This window comes from Phoxinus phoxinus (assembly GCF_949152265.1).
Source record: "Phoxinus phoxinus genome assembly, chromosome: 4".
NCBI classification, from domain to species: Eukaryota; Metazoa; Chordata; class Actinopteri; order Cypriniformes; family Leuciscidae; genus Phoxinus; species Phoxinus phoxinus.
The window spans coordinates 4,028,631-4,045,376 of record NC_136879.1 but is presented as its reverse complement, the minus strand read 5'-3'; the positions used below and the strand labels follow the sequence as shown (position 1 = coordinate 4,045,376).

The 16,746-nt window shown below is 48.7% G+C and overlaps 1 protein-coding gene across 1 annotated transcript in view; it reads right to left on the bottom strand.

The window, feature by feature from the left end:
* The window catches only part of gfm1 (G elongation factor, mitochondrial 1), a 50,591-nt gene that overhangs the window by 20,971 nt on the left and 12,874 nt on the right, over positions 1 to 16,746 (bottom strand). The window contains exons 4-11 of the mRNA XM_079610565.1: positions 15,506 to 15,710; positions 14,156 to 14,272; positions 13,916 to 14,066; positions 12,623 to 12,777; positions 12,458 to 12,542; positions 6,716 to 6,853; positions 5,761 to 5,862; positions 5,215 to 5,271 (exon numbers count right to left, since the gene is read on the bottom strand). Of these exons, the coding sequence (XP_079466691.1) occupies positions 5,215 to 5,271; positions 5,761 to 5,862; positions 6,716 to 6,853; positions 12,458 to 12,542; positions 12,623 to 12,777; positions 13,916 to 14,066; positions 14,156 to 14,272; positions 15,506 to 15,710 (1,010 nt within the window). The remainder of the gene's footprint in view (positions 1 to 5,214; positions 5,272 to 5,760; positions 5,863 to 6,715; positions 6,854 to 12,457; positions 12,543 to 12,622; positions 12,778 to 13,915; positions 14,067 to 14,155; positions 14,273 to 15,505; positions 15,711 to 16,746) is intronic.

Sequence of the window (16,746 nt, the reverse complement as noted above, 5' to 3'; positions counted from 1 at the left end):
GTGTCCCTGCACTACTTGAACTGTCCCGCTGAGAGCTGTGTAGCCTCTCATGACGTCACATATGGTGGAGAATGCGGGCGAGCTCAAACGTTAATAGTGCATGTCAGAGGAGGACACTGAAAATTTGATTGCCCACTTTTCCAAATTGACCGTAGGCCCCCCACATAACAGAATGGAGGAAATTTTGAAAACCCTTATTGCTGGCCAACAAGCTCAGGTGCAAGCAAACGTGGCTCTCTTGGAGGAACAAAAAAGAGCCAACCTTCTAAAAGCAGAGGAATTGCAGCTACAGAAACAGATGGCCGTCCGGAATGTCCGCCCAATAAAGGCGAGTGACTTTATATCCAAGATGGGGGCTACAGATGACGTTGAGGCGTATCTGCATGCCTTTGAAGCCACGGCTACTAGGGAAGCCTGGCCCAGGGCACAGTGGGTTGGACTGTTAGCCCCCTTCCTAACCGGGGAATCATTGAATGCTGTCCGGGACCTGGGCCCCGACCGGGTGACTGACTATGATGCCCTGAAGACTGAGATCCTCAGCAGAAATGGGCTCACCAAGTTTGGTATGGCTCAGCGCTTCCACAGCTGGGCCTTCCAACCAGATCAGCCTCCTCGTGCGCAGATGCACGAACTTGTCCGTATCACGCAAAAATGGCTGGAACCGAAGAGAAATACGGTAGCTGCGGTAGTGGAAGCCATTGTGGTGGATCGTTACTTGCGGGCCCTGCCTTATGAGGCGAAACGGTTCATCAGTCAACAGGCCTTGACCACGGCTGATCTAACCGTGGAAGCTGTAGAAAGGTATCAGGCCACAACAGAAATGCTTCGTGCTTCCAGAAAAGAGCCCAGGAGTGCGTCCCCACCACAGACGGGAGGAACCCGTCTAAAGAACCCCAAGGTTTCCAACCCAGCCACTTCAGGAGCTGTCCAGGCCCCAGGGGGAACCAGAAGCCGGCCGGGTCCAGGAAGAATACACAGGGAGAGTGAAACCCGACAGTGTTACCGGTGTGGGGAGGTGGGACACATCTCCTGGCAGTGTGGGAAACCGGCAGATGAGCCTATGCCTACTGCTGAGTCCTCCAGCTCACCAGCCGCCCACCGTGTTGCCTCACTCGTGGGAGTCATAGATGGTGGCCCAGACCGACCCCCCACCTGCCCGGTGACTGTGAATCACCATGACGTGGAGGCCTTGCTAGATTCAGGTAGCCGGGTCACCCTGGTGCGTAAGGACCTGGTGGGTTCATCGTGTCTAACACCAGGGAAAGTCCTCCCAGTTTCCTGTGTCCATGGAGACACCAGAGACTACCCCCTCACTGAACTCACAATGACCACTACCCGGGGAACCATACTCACGGTGGCGGGTGTGGTTGATTCCCTACCCGTCCCTCTCTTAATTGGACGAGACTGCCCAGCCTTTTACCCGCTGTGGAGAGAGACTCAGGAGAGGCTAGGCCGTGTACCTCGGAAGCGGAGAGGTAAGACTCATCCTGAGAATACTCAAGTGCAACCCTCAGAATCACCCACTCCGGCCTGTGCTCTTGCAGGAATGGCGGGTGCCCAGGCTGACACAGAGACTGGTCCAGACACGGGAGAAGAGAACATGGCCCAGGAAAGTGCTCCGATCTCCAGTGAAGAGGACGTCCGAGGCACCAAAGAGCTTCCCCCTCTCACAGGCCAGTATGGTACAGCCCAGTTACAGGATCCCACTCTTACAAATGCCTTAAGAAATGTGCAGGTTTTAGAGGGAGTAGTGCTAGGGGATAGGACAAGTCCTACTTACCCCCATTTTGCAGTAAGCCGAGGGTTAGTGTATCAGGTAGTAAAGAAGAACGATGAAGTGCATGAACAGCTCCTCGTACCACAGCCCTATCGGGCCACCGTACTTAACCTAGCACACACGCACCCACTAGGGGCCCACCTAGGAGTAGAGAAGACTAAGGAAAGAATCATACAACGCTTCTTTTGGCCAGGAGTACACAAAGAGATAGAGAACTACTGTCGTAGTTGTCCTGAGTGTCAGCAGGTGGCGCCAAAGCCCACATATAGAAGCCCGCTCATTCCCTTGCCCATTATCGAAACTCCTTTTGAGAGGATTGGACTGGACATAGTTGGGCCCTTACCGAAAAGTTCCAGGGGGCATCAGTACATTCTGGTCATCCTGGATTATGCATCCCGATATCCTGAGGCCATCCCGCTGAGGAAGGCTACGTCCAGACAAATCGCCAAGGAGCTGTTCCTTCTTTCAACTAGTCTGGGAATACCAAAGGAGATATTGACGGACCAAGGGAGTCCATTCATGTCCAGGGTGATGAAAGAACTCTGTGCTTTACTGAAGATCAAACAGCTGAGAACCTCAGTCTACCACCCCCAGACGGACGGGTTAGTCGAACGTTTTAACAAAACACTAAAATCCATGCTGCGGAAGGCGGTTGGGGAAGATGGGCGCAACTGGGATCAGCTGCTACCATACCTACTGTTCGCGGTGAGAGAGGTACCTCAGTCTTCTACAGGGTTTTCACCCTTTGAGCTCTTGCTTTCCTACAGACCCAGAGGACTGCTGGACATCGCCAAGGAGGCCTGGGAGGAGCAGCCATGCCAACAGCGGACCTTGATTGAACATGTCGGGGCCATGAGGGAGAGAATGAAGGCCATCTATCCCATGATGCGTGAACACATGGAGACCGCTCAGCGACAACAGCAAGCCTCCTACAACAGATCTGCTCAACCCAGAGAGTTTAAGCCGGGGGACAGAGTGCTGGTCCTGGTGCCAACCGTTGAGTGTAAATTCCTGGCAACCTGGCAAGGACCATATGAGGTCATTGAACGTGTGGGAGAGGTAAACTACAAGGTGAGCCAACCGGATAAAAGAAAACCTGAGCAGATTTATCATGTTAACCTCTTAAAGAAGTGGCACGCCAGGGAGGCGCTGTTCAGCTGTCTACCCCCCACAGAGTCCAAGGAACCAGTGCGAGAAGAGGTTCAGGTGGGTCCAAACCTGTCCCCACATCAACGGCAGATGGCCCTGGAACTCGTGGATCGTAACCGAGATGTCTTCTCCTCCCTCCCCGGGCATACAGAGGTGGTCCAACACGAGATCCGCACCATGCCTGGCCAAACGGTAAACCAGCGCCCATACCGCGTGCCAGAGGCTCGTAAACTGGCTATTCAGGAGGAGGTAAGGAAGATGCTGGAGCTGGGAGTCATCGAAGAGTCCCAAAGTGCTTGGGCAAGTCCCATTGTACTGGTTCCCAAACCCGACGGGTCAGTACGATTTTGTAATGATTATCGGAAGTTGAACGAGGTGTCTGAATTTGATGCATACCCAATGCCTCGTGTTGATGATCTGATAGACTCCTTAGGGCATGCTCGCTTCCTAACCACTCTTGACCTCACAAAAGGCTACTGGCAGGTGCCTCTGACCCTGGCGTCCAAGGAGAAGACGGCCTTTGCCACACCGGAGGGGCTCTACCAGTATACCCGGCTCCCGTTTGGTCTCCACGGAGCACCTGCCACGTTCCAACGCTTGATGGATCGAGTCCTTGCTCCCCACAAGGGGTACGCAGCGGCATATTTGGATGATGTGGTCATACAAAGTCCAGATTGGGCCAGCCACATACCCCGAGTGCAAGCTGTGGTTGATTCGCTCAGGGAAGCAGGGCTCACAGCGAACCCAAAGAAGTGCAGGCTGGCCTTCAGCGAGACGAACTACCTGGGGTACACCATTGGGCGGGGGTTGGTCAAGCCTCAGAAAGCCAAGTTGCGGGCCATACAGGACTGGCCACAGCCCGTCACCAAGAAACAGGTGAGGTCGTTTTTGGGCCTAGCCGGCTACTACAGACGTTTTATTATGGATTTTGCTACCATAGCTACACCTTTAACAGAGCTGACAACCAAACGCCACTCACGAATGGTGAGATGGAACCCTGAGGCGGAGGTGGCCTTCGTCAACCTGAAGCGAGCTCTGTGCTCCAGTCCGGTCCTGGTGGCGCCAGACTTCAAGAAAGAATTCATTGTCCAGGCGGATGCTTCAGAGGTGGGTCTGGGTGCGGTACTCGCCCAGGCACACAACGGTGAGGAACATCCTATTCTCTACCTAAGCAGGAAGCTACTTCCAAGAGAGAAGAACTATTCCACTGTGGAGAAGGAATGTCTCGCTGTAACCTGGGCCCTGGAGTCCCTGCGTTTCTACCTCCTCGGCCGACGTTTTACGGTGATGTCTGATCATGCCCCTCTGCAGTGGATGGCCAGGAACAGGGAAACTAACAGTAGAGTTACCAGATGGTTTTTGAGCTTGCAAGCATTTAACTTTTCGGTTGTCCACAGGGCTGGCAAGTGCCACGGCAATGCGGATGCCCTCTCCCGGCGTGACGCCTTCTTCACCTCCTTCACCCCGACGAGGACGTCGGTCTCGAGGGGAGGGATGTGTGATGTCACGAGAGGCTGGGTCCTGGAAGGACGCTACATTCCCCTGAGATGGCTGCAACCCCGAACAGCTATGGCTCCATCTGCTGGTGGAGTCGGGAACTCCACCCCTCAATACACAACATTCCCGCACACCTGAAACTGATCAGGGTCTGATGAGCTGAAGGGCTTTTTAAGGGTTAGAGACACAGTGAGTGAGTGTGTGAGTTTTGGGAGAGAAGCTTCAGGCTGTGCTTTCTGTGGAGGACCGGACCAGCCCACAGTCATTTCCACAAAGAACAAGAAAGGTTGGAAATACTTATCATTGGAAACATCAGACCTTTGAAGGACTTACTGCTGGATTGGCCACGGGCTGCAGCACCGATTGGAAAAGGTTGGAAAAGACTGTTTATTTACCTGAGGGAATCAGGATTATGATTTCACCACCAGAAGAGGCATCATTTAAGTTTTGACTGTTGAAGACCAACCTGATCCTTAGTTACACTCTTGAGTGTGGAAGACTGTTTCTGTTAATTCCCAAGACCTTTAATAAAGTCCTTGTTTATATTTGAACTTTGTGTCCCTGCACTACTTGAACTGTCCCGCTGAGAGCTGTGTAGCCTCTCATGACGTCACAGTGTGTGTGTGTGTGTGTGTGTGTGTGTGTGTGTGTGTGTGTGTGTGTGTGTGTGAGTGAGTGAGTGAGTGAGTGAGTGAGTGAGTGAGTGAGTGAGTGAGTGAGTGAGTGAGTGAGTGAGTGAGTGAGTGAGTGAGTGAGTGAGTGAGAGAGAGAGAGAGAGAGAGATTATGTACCTTGTTGGAGGGTCGTATGGCCATGGAGATCACAGCCTCAGGAATGTGGATGGACTCCTGGGAACACACACATTATTCCTCGCATTACAGCACAGATGTTCTTAACGTGTGTTCGGGATCAATCTCACACACACAGGGTCAGGTTTCAAACAGCGGATTCAAACTGGCATCAACAATAAGAATCACTCTCCGTTTGCCGCTGTTATTGTTATCACACGGTTTCTTTCTGAAGTTTGTCTGGCTCAACCGATCATTTAAACCACCTTTGCCAACAACAGTTCAACAACACACACTCTGGATGTTAAACAATCAGTTTGGCATTTTTCAGATGCGGAAGTAAAATTCTCTCACAAAAAAACGACTCCAGAAGCCTTAATAGCGTATTTATAAGTATATATTTAAAGAAACTCTAGTTCCTACATTATTTTTCTATACATCCACTCTAACCTGCAATATGCCCTTCCAACTGTGATGAGATCTCACACTTCACTGGTTTCTGTGTTTGTGAGCAGGTATAGGGTGTGTTATTCTCGTTTGATCACGTACCATGGAGAGGTTGGCATTTGTGCGGGCAGTGAATGTGTCTCCGCTGGCACAGTCGATGCCAAACAGGGCACAGATGTCTCCAGCAAACACCATGTCTACGTCCTGAACAACACAAGAAACACAACCACACACTCTTCATCTGAAGAACAGTCTGATTCAACACTCTCACTGGCTCCGCTTACATGCACAACTTTAGTTTCAATCGGACTGAATTCATTGCGATTGATGAATCTGAATGTAGTGTTTACATGAACGCTAAACATGTGATCGGGTTGATGTGCGTGTTTATATGTCACAAGCTTCAAATCTGAATAGATAGTTTGACATGCGCACACTGCACACATATACAGAGTTTCCCGCTGTTTACACACAATAACTATTCTCCTACAGTGGCTCTTTATTAGTTTTAAACAGCAGACTTCATATTTATCCATTTCTGGTCATAATTTGGAGACAATGAACCGTTGTGCCGCTGCTTATATTGATCACGCAGTAAACATGTCCAGAACCGCCGTCTGTGGATGAGAGTCAGAAACAAGGACTGGTGGCCGTTGTCCTGCTCCACTTCACAGACACTGAAGAGCGAAAGGAGAATATTAGGATGACGGGACACTCGTTTATATCACACTTTATTCACCAGGAAGAACAGCTCGTTCAGCGCGTCATTCGTCATTACGCTATTTCTACACCTCTGCACATGCGCAGTCCTTTCAGTCTCAGTTTTCAGTCTGATCAAGTGTTCACATGTTCTCTCCATCGGGTTAGAAAAGGAATCTCATTGGGATCGAGCTCAATCAGATTGGTTACGGTGTTTACATGAAGGCTTTTCAGTCCGATTGAGCCGTTAATCCGATTACTAACGGATGATTTGGTTGCATGTAAACGTAGCGAGTGAGAGAGAAACACCTCCATCTGAAGAACTGAACAGTCTCACTGAGAGAGAAACATGTCTCACCTCCATCTGGTCTGCGTGGAGTCGCACGAGTCTCTGAACTCTCACCCTCTTCCCTGTGCGGGTGTTATAGATGTACTCGGCCTTCTTCAAACACCCCTGATACACACGCACGTACGTCAGCTGACCGAAGCGCCCCGCCTGCAGAAAAACACAGGTGAAACACAGGGTAGACACGTTAACACACAGGTGAAACAGGGGTAACAGAAGAAAGACAGGCGGAACACAGGGTGAACAGGGTAAACACAGGGTGAACACAGGGTGAACACAGGGTGAACAGGGTAAACACAGGGTGAACAGGGTAAACACAGGGTGAACAGGGTAAACACAGGGTGAACAGGGTAAACACAGGGTGAACACAGGGTGAACACAGGGTGAACAGGGTAAACACAGGGTGAACACAGGGTGAACACAGGGTGAACAGGGTAAACACAGGGTGAACAGGGTAAACACAGGGTGAACAGGGTAAACACAGGGTGAACACAGGGTGAACAGGGTAAACACAGGGTGAACAGGGTAAACACAGGGTGAACAGGGTAAACACAGGGTGAACAGGGTAAACACAGGGTGAACACAGGGTGAACACAGGGTGAACACAGGGTGAACACAGGGTGAACAGGGTAAACACAGGGTGAACAGGGTAAACACAGGGTGAACAGGGTAAACACAGGGTGAACAGGGTAAACACAGGGTGAACAGGGTAAACACAGGGTGAACACAGGGTGAACACAGGGTGAACACGGGGTGAACACGGGGTGAACACAGGGTGAACACAGGGTGAACACAGGGTAAACACAGGGTGAACACAGGGTGAACAGGGTAAACACAGGGTGAACAGGGTAAACACAGGGTGAACAGGGTAAACACAGGGTGAACACAGGGTGAACAGGGTAAACACAGGGTGAACAGGGTAAACACAGGGTGAACAGGGTGAACACAGGGTGAACAGGGTGAACACAGGGTGAACAGGGTAAACACAGGGTGAACAGGGTGAACACAGGGTGAACAGGGTGAACACAGGGTGAACAGGGTGAACACAGGGTGAACAGGGTGAACACAGGGTGAACAGGGTAAACACAGGGTGAACACAGGGTGAACAGGGTAAACACAGGGTGAACAGGGTAAACACAGGGTGAACAGGGTGAACACAGGGTGAACAGGGTAAACACAGGGTGAACACAGGGTGAACAGGGTAAACACAGGGTGAACAGGGTAAACACAGGGTGAACAGGGTAAACACAGGGTGAACAGGGTGAACACAGGGTGAACAGGGTGAACACAGGGTGAACAGGGTAAACACAGGGTGAACACAGGGTGAACACAGGAGACCCTTTTCCACCAACAAGAACCAGGTGCTGGTTCAGAGCTAGAGCTAGAGCCGGTTCGGAGTTGGTTCTACTGACGGTTCTTCTAAGAACCGGTTTGCCTTTCCACAGGCTAGAGAGCCAAAACAGAGCCAGATCTTACGTCACTGTGTATACATCTCATGTTGCCCAGCAACGCTAGCGCGGCAGCGCCAAGCAAAAACACACCAGGCTTGTTCGAGATGGTTCGGCTTCACGCAGACCGATCGCCGCGTGACATTAAAGCACTGCGAAAGCGATCCAAAAGCACAAGGAGTCGTATGCTCTCCAAATGCTCCCGGAGCTCTGATCGGTCCGGCCGCTCCGATGCATCTCGAACAAGTCTTACTTCAACAATGGCGTTCGTTGCGTTACTATTGATGCTCATGGCTTTGCGAAACTACATCGGCATCCAAACACGGCGAATCCAACGCGTTCGTGCAGCTCGCCGTAACTTGCATAGACGGAGATTACAATCGAGCAGTTATTAGCTCGATTAGCAGCTATTTAAAAAATGGCGGTCACAAGTTTCTTTTCGTCTTGTTGGTCACGGTAACCCCGCCCCCAGCCCCTGACGCAAGCGGTTCTTACTCTAGCCCCGCAATGTTTTGGTGGTCCACTTTTACTGGTTCGGAGCTGGTGCTTTGGTGGTCGAAAAACAAAGAACCGGTTTGAAACTAGGCTCTGGCTCCGAACCAGCACCAGCTCTGCCTTGGTGGAAAAGGGGTAAGGGTGAACACAGGGTGAACACAGGGTGAACAGGGTAAACACAGGGTGAACAGGGTAAACACAGGGTGAACAGGGTAAACACAGGGTAAACACAGGGTAAACACAGGGTGAACACAGGGTGAACAGGGTAAACACAGGGTGAACACAGGGTGAACACAGGGTGAACACAGGGTGAACAGGGTAAACACAGGGTGAACACAGGGTGAACAGGGTAAACACAGGGTGAACACAGGGTGAACACAGGGTGAACAGGGTAAACACAGGGTGAACACAGGGTGAACAGGGTAAACACAGGGTGAAAACAGGGTGAACAGGGTAAACACAGGGTGAAAACAGGGTGAACAGGGTAAACACAGGGTGAAAACAGGGTGAACAGGGTAAACACAGGGTGAACACAGGGTGAACAGGGTGAACACAGGGTGAACAGGGTAAACACAGGGTGAACAGGGTAAACACAGGGTGAACAGGGTAAACACAGGGTGAACACAGGGTACACAGGGTAAACACAGGGTGAACACAGGGTGAACAGGGTAAACACAGGGTGAAAACAGGGTGAACACAGGGTGAACACAGGGTGAACACAGGGTGAACAGGGTAAACAGGGTAAACACAGGGTGAACACAGGGTGAACACAGGGTGAACACAGGGTGAACACAGTGAAAACAGGGTGAACACAGGGTAAACACAGGGTAAACACAGGGTAAACACAGGGTGAACAGGGTGAACAGGGTGAACACAGGGTAAACACAGGGTAAACACAGGGTGAACACAGGGTGAACACAGTGAACACAGGGTGAACACAGGGTAAACACAGGGTGAACACAGGGTGAACACAGGGTGAACACAGTGAACACAGGGTAAACACAGGGTGAACACAGGGTGAACACAGGGTAAACACAGGGTAAACACAGGGTGAACACAGGGTGAACACAGGGTGAACAGGGTGAACAGGGTGAACACAGGGTGAACACAGGGTGAACACAGGGTGAACACAGGGTGAACACAGGGTAAACACAGGGTGAACACAGGGTGAACACAGGGTGAACACAGGGTGAAGAGGGTGAACAGGGTGAACACAGGGTGAACACAGGGTGGACACAGGGTGGACACAGGGTGGACACAGGGTGGACACAGGGTGGACACAGGGTGGACACAGGGTAAACAGGGTAAACACAGGGTGAACACAGGGTGAACACAGGGTGAACACAGGGTGAACACAGGGTGAACACAGGGTGAACACAGGGTGAACACAGGGTAAACACAGGGTAAACACAGGGTGAACACAGGGTGAACACAGGGTGAACACAGGGTGAACACAGGGTAAACACAGGGTAAACACAGGGTGAACACAGGGTGAACACAGGGTGAACACAGGGTGAACACAGGGTGAACACAGGGTGGACACAGGGTGGACACAGGGTGGACACAGGGTGGACACAGGGTGAACACAGGGTGAACACAGGGTGAACACAGGGTGGACACAGGGTGGACACAGGGTGAACACAGGGTGAACACAGGGTGAACACAGGGTGGACACAGGGTGAACACAGGGTGAACACAGGGTGAACACAGGGTGAACACAGGGTGAACAGGGTAAACACAGGGTGAACACAGGGTGAACGGGTGAACACAGGGTGAACGGGTGAACACAGGGTGGACACAGGGTGGACACAGGGTGAACACAGGGTGGACACAGGGTGAACACAGGGTGGACACAGGGTGAACACAGGGTGGACACAGGGTGAACACAGGGTGGACACAGGGTGGACACAGGGTGAACACAGGGTGGACACAGGGTGGACACAGGGTGAACACAGGGTGGACACAGGGTGGACACAGGGTGGACACAGGGTGGACACAGGGTGGACACAGGGTGGACACAGGGTGAACACAGGGTGAACACAGGGTGGACACAGGGTGAACACAGGGTGAACACAGGGTGAACACAGGGTGAACACAGGGTGAACACGGTGAACAGGGTAAACACAGGGTAAACACAGGGTGAACACAGGGTAAACACAGGGTGAACACAGGGTGAACACAGGGTGAACACAGGGTAAACACAGGGTGAACACAGGGTGAACACAGGGTGAACACAGGGTGAACACAGGGTGAACACAGGGTGAACAGGGTAAACACAGGGTGAACAGGGTAAACACAGGGTGAACAGGGTAAACACAGGGTGAACAGGGTAAACACAGGGTGAACAGGGTAAACACAGGGTGAACAGGGTAAACACAGGGTGAACAGGGTAAACACAGGGTAAACACAGGGTGAACACAGGGTGAACACAGGGTGAACACAGGGTGAACAGGGTAAACACAGGGTGAACACAGGGTGAACACAGGGTGAACACAGGGTGAACACAGGGTGAACACAGGGTGAACACAGGGTAAACACAGGGTAAACACAGTAAACACAGGGTGGACACAGGGTGGACACAGGGTGGACACAGGGTGGACACATGGTGGACAGGGTGAACAGGGTGAACAGGGTGAACAGGGTGAACACAGGGTGAACAGGGTGAACACAGGGTGAACACAGGGTGAACACAGGGTGAACACAGGGTGAACACAGGGTGAACACAGGGTGAACACAGGGTGAACACAGGGTGAACACACAGGGTGAACACAGGTTGAACACAGGTTGAACACAGGGTGAACATACAGGGTGAACACAGGTTGAACACAGGGTGAACACAGGGTGAACACAGGGTGAACAGGGTAAACAGGGTGAACACAGGGTGAACAGGGTAAACGGGGTGAACACAGGGTGAACACAGGGTGAACACAGGGTGAACACAGGGTGAACACAGGGTGAACACAGGGTGAACACAGGGTGAACACAGGGTGAACAGGGTGAACACAGGGTGAACAGGGGGCGACAGTGGCTCAGTGGTTCATGTAGATTGTCTACAAACCGGAAGGTTGGTGGTTCAATCCCCGGTTCCACCTGACCAAGTGTCGAGGTGTCCTTGAGCAAGACTCCTAACCCCAGCTGCTCCCGACGAGCTGGATCGCCTTGCATGGCTGACACCGCCGTCGGTGTATGAATGAGTGAGTGAATGGGTGAATGTGAGGCAATATTGTAAAGCGCTTTGGTGGCCATTGGGTCTGTGAAAGCGCTATATAAATGCAGTCCATTTACCATTTACCATAACACAGGGTGAACACAGGGTGAACACAGGGTGAACAGGGTAAACCGGGTGAACACAGGGTTAACACAGGGTGAACACACAGGGTGAACACAGGTTGAACACAGGTTGAACACAGGTTGAACACAGGTTGAACACAGGTTGAACACAGGTTGAACACAGGTTGAACACAGGGTGAACACAGGGTGAACACAGGGTGAACACAGGGTAAACAGGGTGAACAGGGTGAACAGGGTGAACACAGGGTGAACACAGGGTGAACAGGGTAAACGGGGTGAACACAGGGTGAACACAGGGTGAACACAGGGTGAACACAGGGTGAACACAGGGTGAACACAGGGTGAACACAGGGTGAACACAGGGTGAACACAGGGTGAACACAGGGTGAACAGGGTGAAAACAGGGTGAACACAGGGTGAACAGGGTGAACACAGGGTGAACACAGGGTGAACAGGGTGAACACAGGGTGAACACAGGGACACGATACGGCTCACACATGACTTGACTTCAGAAGTTCACCTCGAGTTTGAAGGCCAAGCCGACGAAGGGTTGAGCGTCATCTCTTGTTGGATCCATCAGAATCTTTGAGCCCTCTCGAGCCTCCCTGTAAACGACACACACATTAACACACCTGTAACTCTGTCTAAAGGTGTGTTTCAGTGAGCTACAGGCCCCAGCACTCACTCCTGGTTGAGGATGGCGTAGTTGCTGACTTCAGTGGGGTTGGGCAGATACTCCAGCACAGCGTCTAACAGGGGTTGAACTCCTTTGTTCTTCAGCGCACTGCCCACCAGCACAGGAGTGAACACACGCTTGATCGTCACCCTGCGCACGGCCGCCTGAAACATCAGCATACACACGCTTTCAGACCCCTACATACACAGCAGGACTACAGATAGTGCTACAAACACAGGTGTAGGAACATCAAATCAAACAGATTTTTTATTGATTTATTTTTTACTAATTATCAAAATAAAGTATAGTCCTACAAAGCTATTATTACCAGAGCATGTGATCAGAGCAGGTCACTTTACCATTGCTGCTCAGTAGGGCTATAGCAAACAGAAGTCTACTACTGAGAAATTTCCCGTTATTTGAGCGGACTTTGCTTTTCCAGTGCGAGATCAGTACATGATTGGAGCGTTTGGGCTGTAAACGACAGAGCAGAGCGCGCACCGCTAACACGGAGCGGAACATTGAGCAGAGAGTGCAGCAGCGCGCCGACACACACACGGATCTATGATATTTGAATTCAGCTTTATATATCATCAATATTTCATCATATATATATAATCAATATATATATATAAATGCAACTGCTTTTCAATTATTACTTAAAGCTCACTCTAAGTACTTTGATACCAAATGAAAAACTACTAGCCTAACTGATAAAGTTCAAAGATTAGCCTATTAAAGACAAGTGAAAAGTCAGTAATAAAATAAGAACAAATACACAAATTACAAGCAGAGATGAATACTAAATAAGGTCTAACAGTAATATTCCGGTACAGAAATGAATAATTAAGCCTAAATGTAAAATAACACTATTTGTTCACTGTAGAAATGAAATAGTTTCATCATTGATAAAGCTGTATGTGTAGTTTTATTACCAGTAATGACACAGACAGTAGGAATATTAGACTGCTGTCACTGACGAACATCCGGTTTCTTTCTCAACTGTTCACTTATGACATAACTGAGAAAACCCCTGCGGAGACGGATATTTAGACAATTGTGTGTGTCCGTTCAACAACATTAAAAATTATTTTAATGTGTAAATTGACAAGAAAGAACACATCCGGTGCCGAACCGTGAGGCAGCTGAACCGTACGTACGGGTCACGATCAATCTGTTGCACCCGTACAGTAAAGTATGCACAATTACAAGCTTATTACAACTAAGCTTAAACCTCAGCATTACCGGTTAATTACACTGTAACAAGGACACATTAAAGTAAAGTGTGTGTAGGAGATAGACCTTGAGGTCGTCCACAGTGGGAACTCTCTCCTCCAGAAACATCTCTCCGAGCGTCTCGTCGGCGTTGGCCACACACTCCACCAGCTCCTGTCTGCGGTCGGACGCCTCGGACCGCATCTCTGCCGGGATCTCGGCAAAGCGGACGCTCTGGCTTCAGTCAAACGAGAAACACACAGATGATGAGAAACCATGTGATCGGCAGCACGTCTCCAGCTACACAGCACCAAACTCATGCTCTACCCGAAAGGGCCGTCGAAGAAGATGCTGCGCTCCTCGATCAGATCCACGATGCCTTGCAGGTTTCCCTCCAGCCCGATGGGGATGCTGACAAACGCTGCATTTTGATTCAGTTTATTCCTGCAGGAGAAAATAAAACAACCTTATTGAGAGCCTGTAAGATCTGCTGCATTAACACACATCCATCACTGCGGTTCAGATCTGGACAGGTGGAGCTGGGGAGGTGGAGGGGTTCAGAGGAACACTCAACCACACTATTCAAATGTTGAGCAAGCATCTCATTGGCTGCAGGATCAGCTGAGCCAATCAGCTTGTACCATGCCGTAATGATGTCATTGCTTGCAGATTGCATGTTAAGGACCGTCAGCCTGTGCCATGTAGAGTTCAATGCTAAGGATTTTTTCTACTGGCCCCCATTACAAAAAAAGTAATAAAAAATAAATAGGCATAGTTATTGTCTTTGTTGTGTTTTTGACCCATAACCTTGATAAATAAGGTTGTGACACCAAAAACTACTAATCTAACTCACATAAATATCAAATATTGTTAAAGACAATAATAAAATAAGTAATAAAATAAGAACAAAATCAAAAATTACGATCAATAGCTCAAAAAAACAGTAGAACAAACATAAAATAAACACTGCTTTTCATGTTTTTAAGGTAAGTCTAACAGTAATTTTTAGGTGGAGAAAACTAATAATCAAATGTAAAATAGTACTGTGTGATCTTGACTGTATAAATTATAAATTAAACAAATAAATCATTATAAAAGGTACAAGTTTTTCAGGCAAAAGTGATTTTTTTCTTTGTCCTTTGTTGTTTGATCATGGTTATACTCCAGTTTGGACGCGTTCACGGACAGCACAGACGCGGACTGCTTGTATGTATACATGTAGCTCACACATACATGTAAATAATGATCATATATTAATTGAGTGCAGTATATATATATATACACACATCTGTTTGACTGCCGAATTGAACAAATTTACTCACCATTATTTCCTTCAAAACCCAAGACTTTTGTTCATCTTTTGAAACGCAATTGTACAGATTTTTAAATGGAACCAATAAGTTTTATTCTCATGCGTCCAGCAAGTGCGTTTGAGCTTCTGTTCATCATATCTGATGTGCTTTATGTATGGATGATCAATGTTATATGCGAATAAAAGCCTTAATTAAAGTTTTGGGTGAATAGACCTTCGTAAGAGGGACATAAATCTCTCAGGTTTCACTAAATACATTTGATGTTCTGAAGATGAACGAAAGTCATGTGGGTTGGGTAAATTACAATTTTACACAAGACCCCTGCGGTCCGTGACCTCTGACGGGCCGTGTGAGAGTGCATCACCTGAGCTGCTGCAGCGCTCGGCCCGGATTGGCCCCCTGCCGGTCCAGTTTGTTGATGAAGGTGAGGAAGGGCACGTTGTAGCGCTTCATCTGCCGGTTGACGGTCATGGTCTGACACTGCACCCCCCCGACCGCACACAGCACCAACACTGCCCCGTCCAGCACACGCAGGGCCCGCTCCACCTCGATGGTGAAGTCCACATGACCTGCACAACACACACACACACACACACCAAACGCAATCAACACAACCAGGGTTTGAAATGAACACCTGCCAAATGCAGGTCAAATCAACTACGGCGGGTAACACTGTCAAATCACTAGTCAGTTTAGCGTGTTCTTTAGTTTACTCACTTTGCTGGAGAAGTTCGTGTATCTACTCATTAAATTGAGTAGATATCTTACAAATGTCATTGATGTATAATAAAAATAGCTTTGGTCCAAAGACTGATCCTTGGGGAACAAGGTGATTTGCACAAACTAAAATATATTCCTGAGATAGTCACTAATCCATCTTTGTGCAACGCCCCATATGCCATATCTTTCACGTTTTTTTAACAATATTTTGTGATTGATGGTGTCTATAAAAATTCAGACAGAGTAATTTTTATTTTCTATTGCAGAGGTCAGTTTTTCAGCCAGCAATATTACAGCCATTTCGTTTAATAGTTTATATGTTTTAATATAAACTGTCTAGTCTTATTTCAAATAGTTTTTCTAGTATTTTTCTAAATTGTGTAAGGAGAGAGATTGGTCTATAGTTTGAAAGTGAATGGCTGTCACCATTTTTATAGATTTTTTTTTTTTTTGATTTTGTGCTTTTTTGCCATTTTCATGTTGTCCAGAAAAACACCAGTTTGGAGAGATACGTTGAAATTATCGGTTAATGGTTTTTCAACAACTGTCATAACGTCCTTATCTAGTGCCATGTCTATATCATTAACATCTGTAGATTTTTTATTTTTAAATGTATTTATTATATTTATTATTTAGAAATATTGAGCTAGTATTTGATTTTATTATGTCAACATCCACACCTACTTTTAATTCTGGTTGCACAATATTGTTTGCAAGATTGGCTCCTACATTTACAAAATAATTATTAAATTCATTAGCAATATCGATTGGCTTGGTTATAGTGTAATTGATTTGTGAAGTACTTTGGATATTCACTTTTCTTGGTGTTTCCTTTGATTGCACTATTTAGTGCCTTCCAAGTCTCTTCAGTGTTGCTTCTGTGTT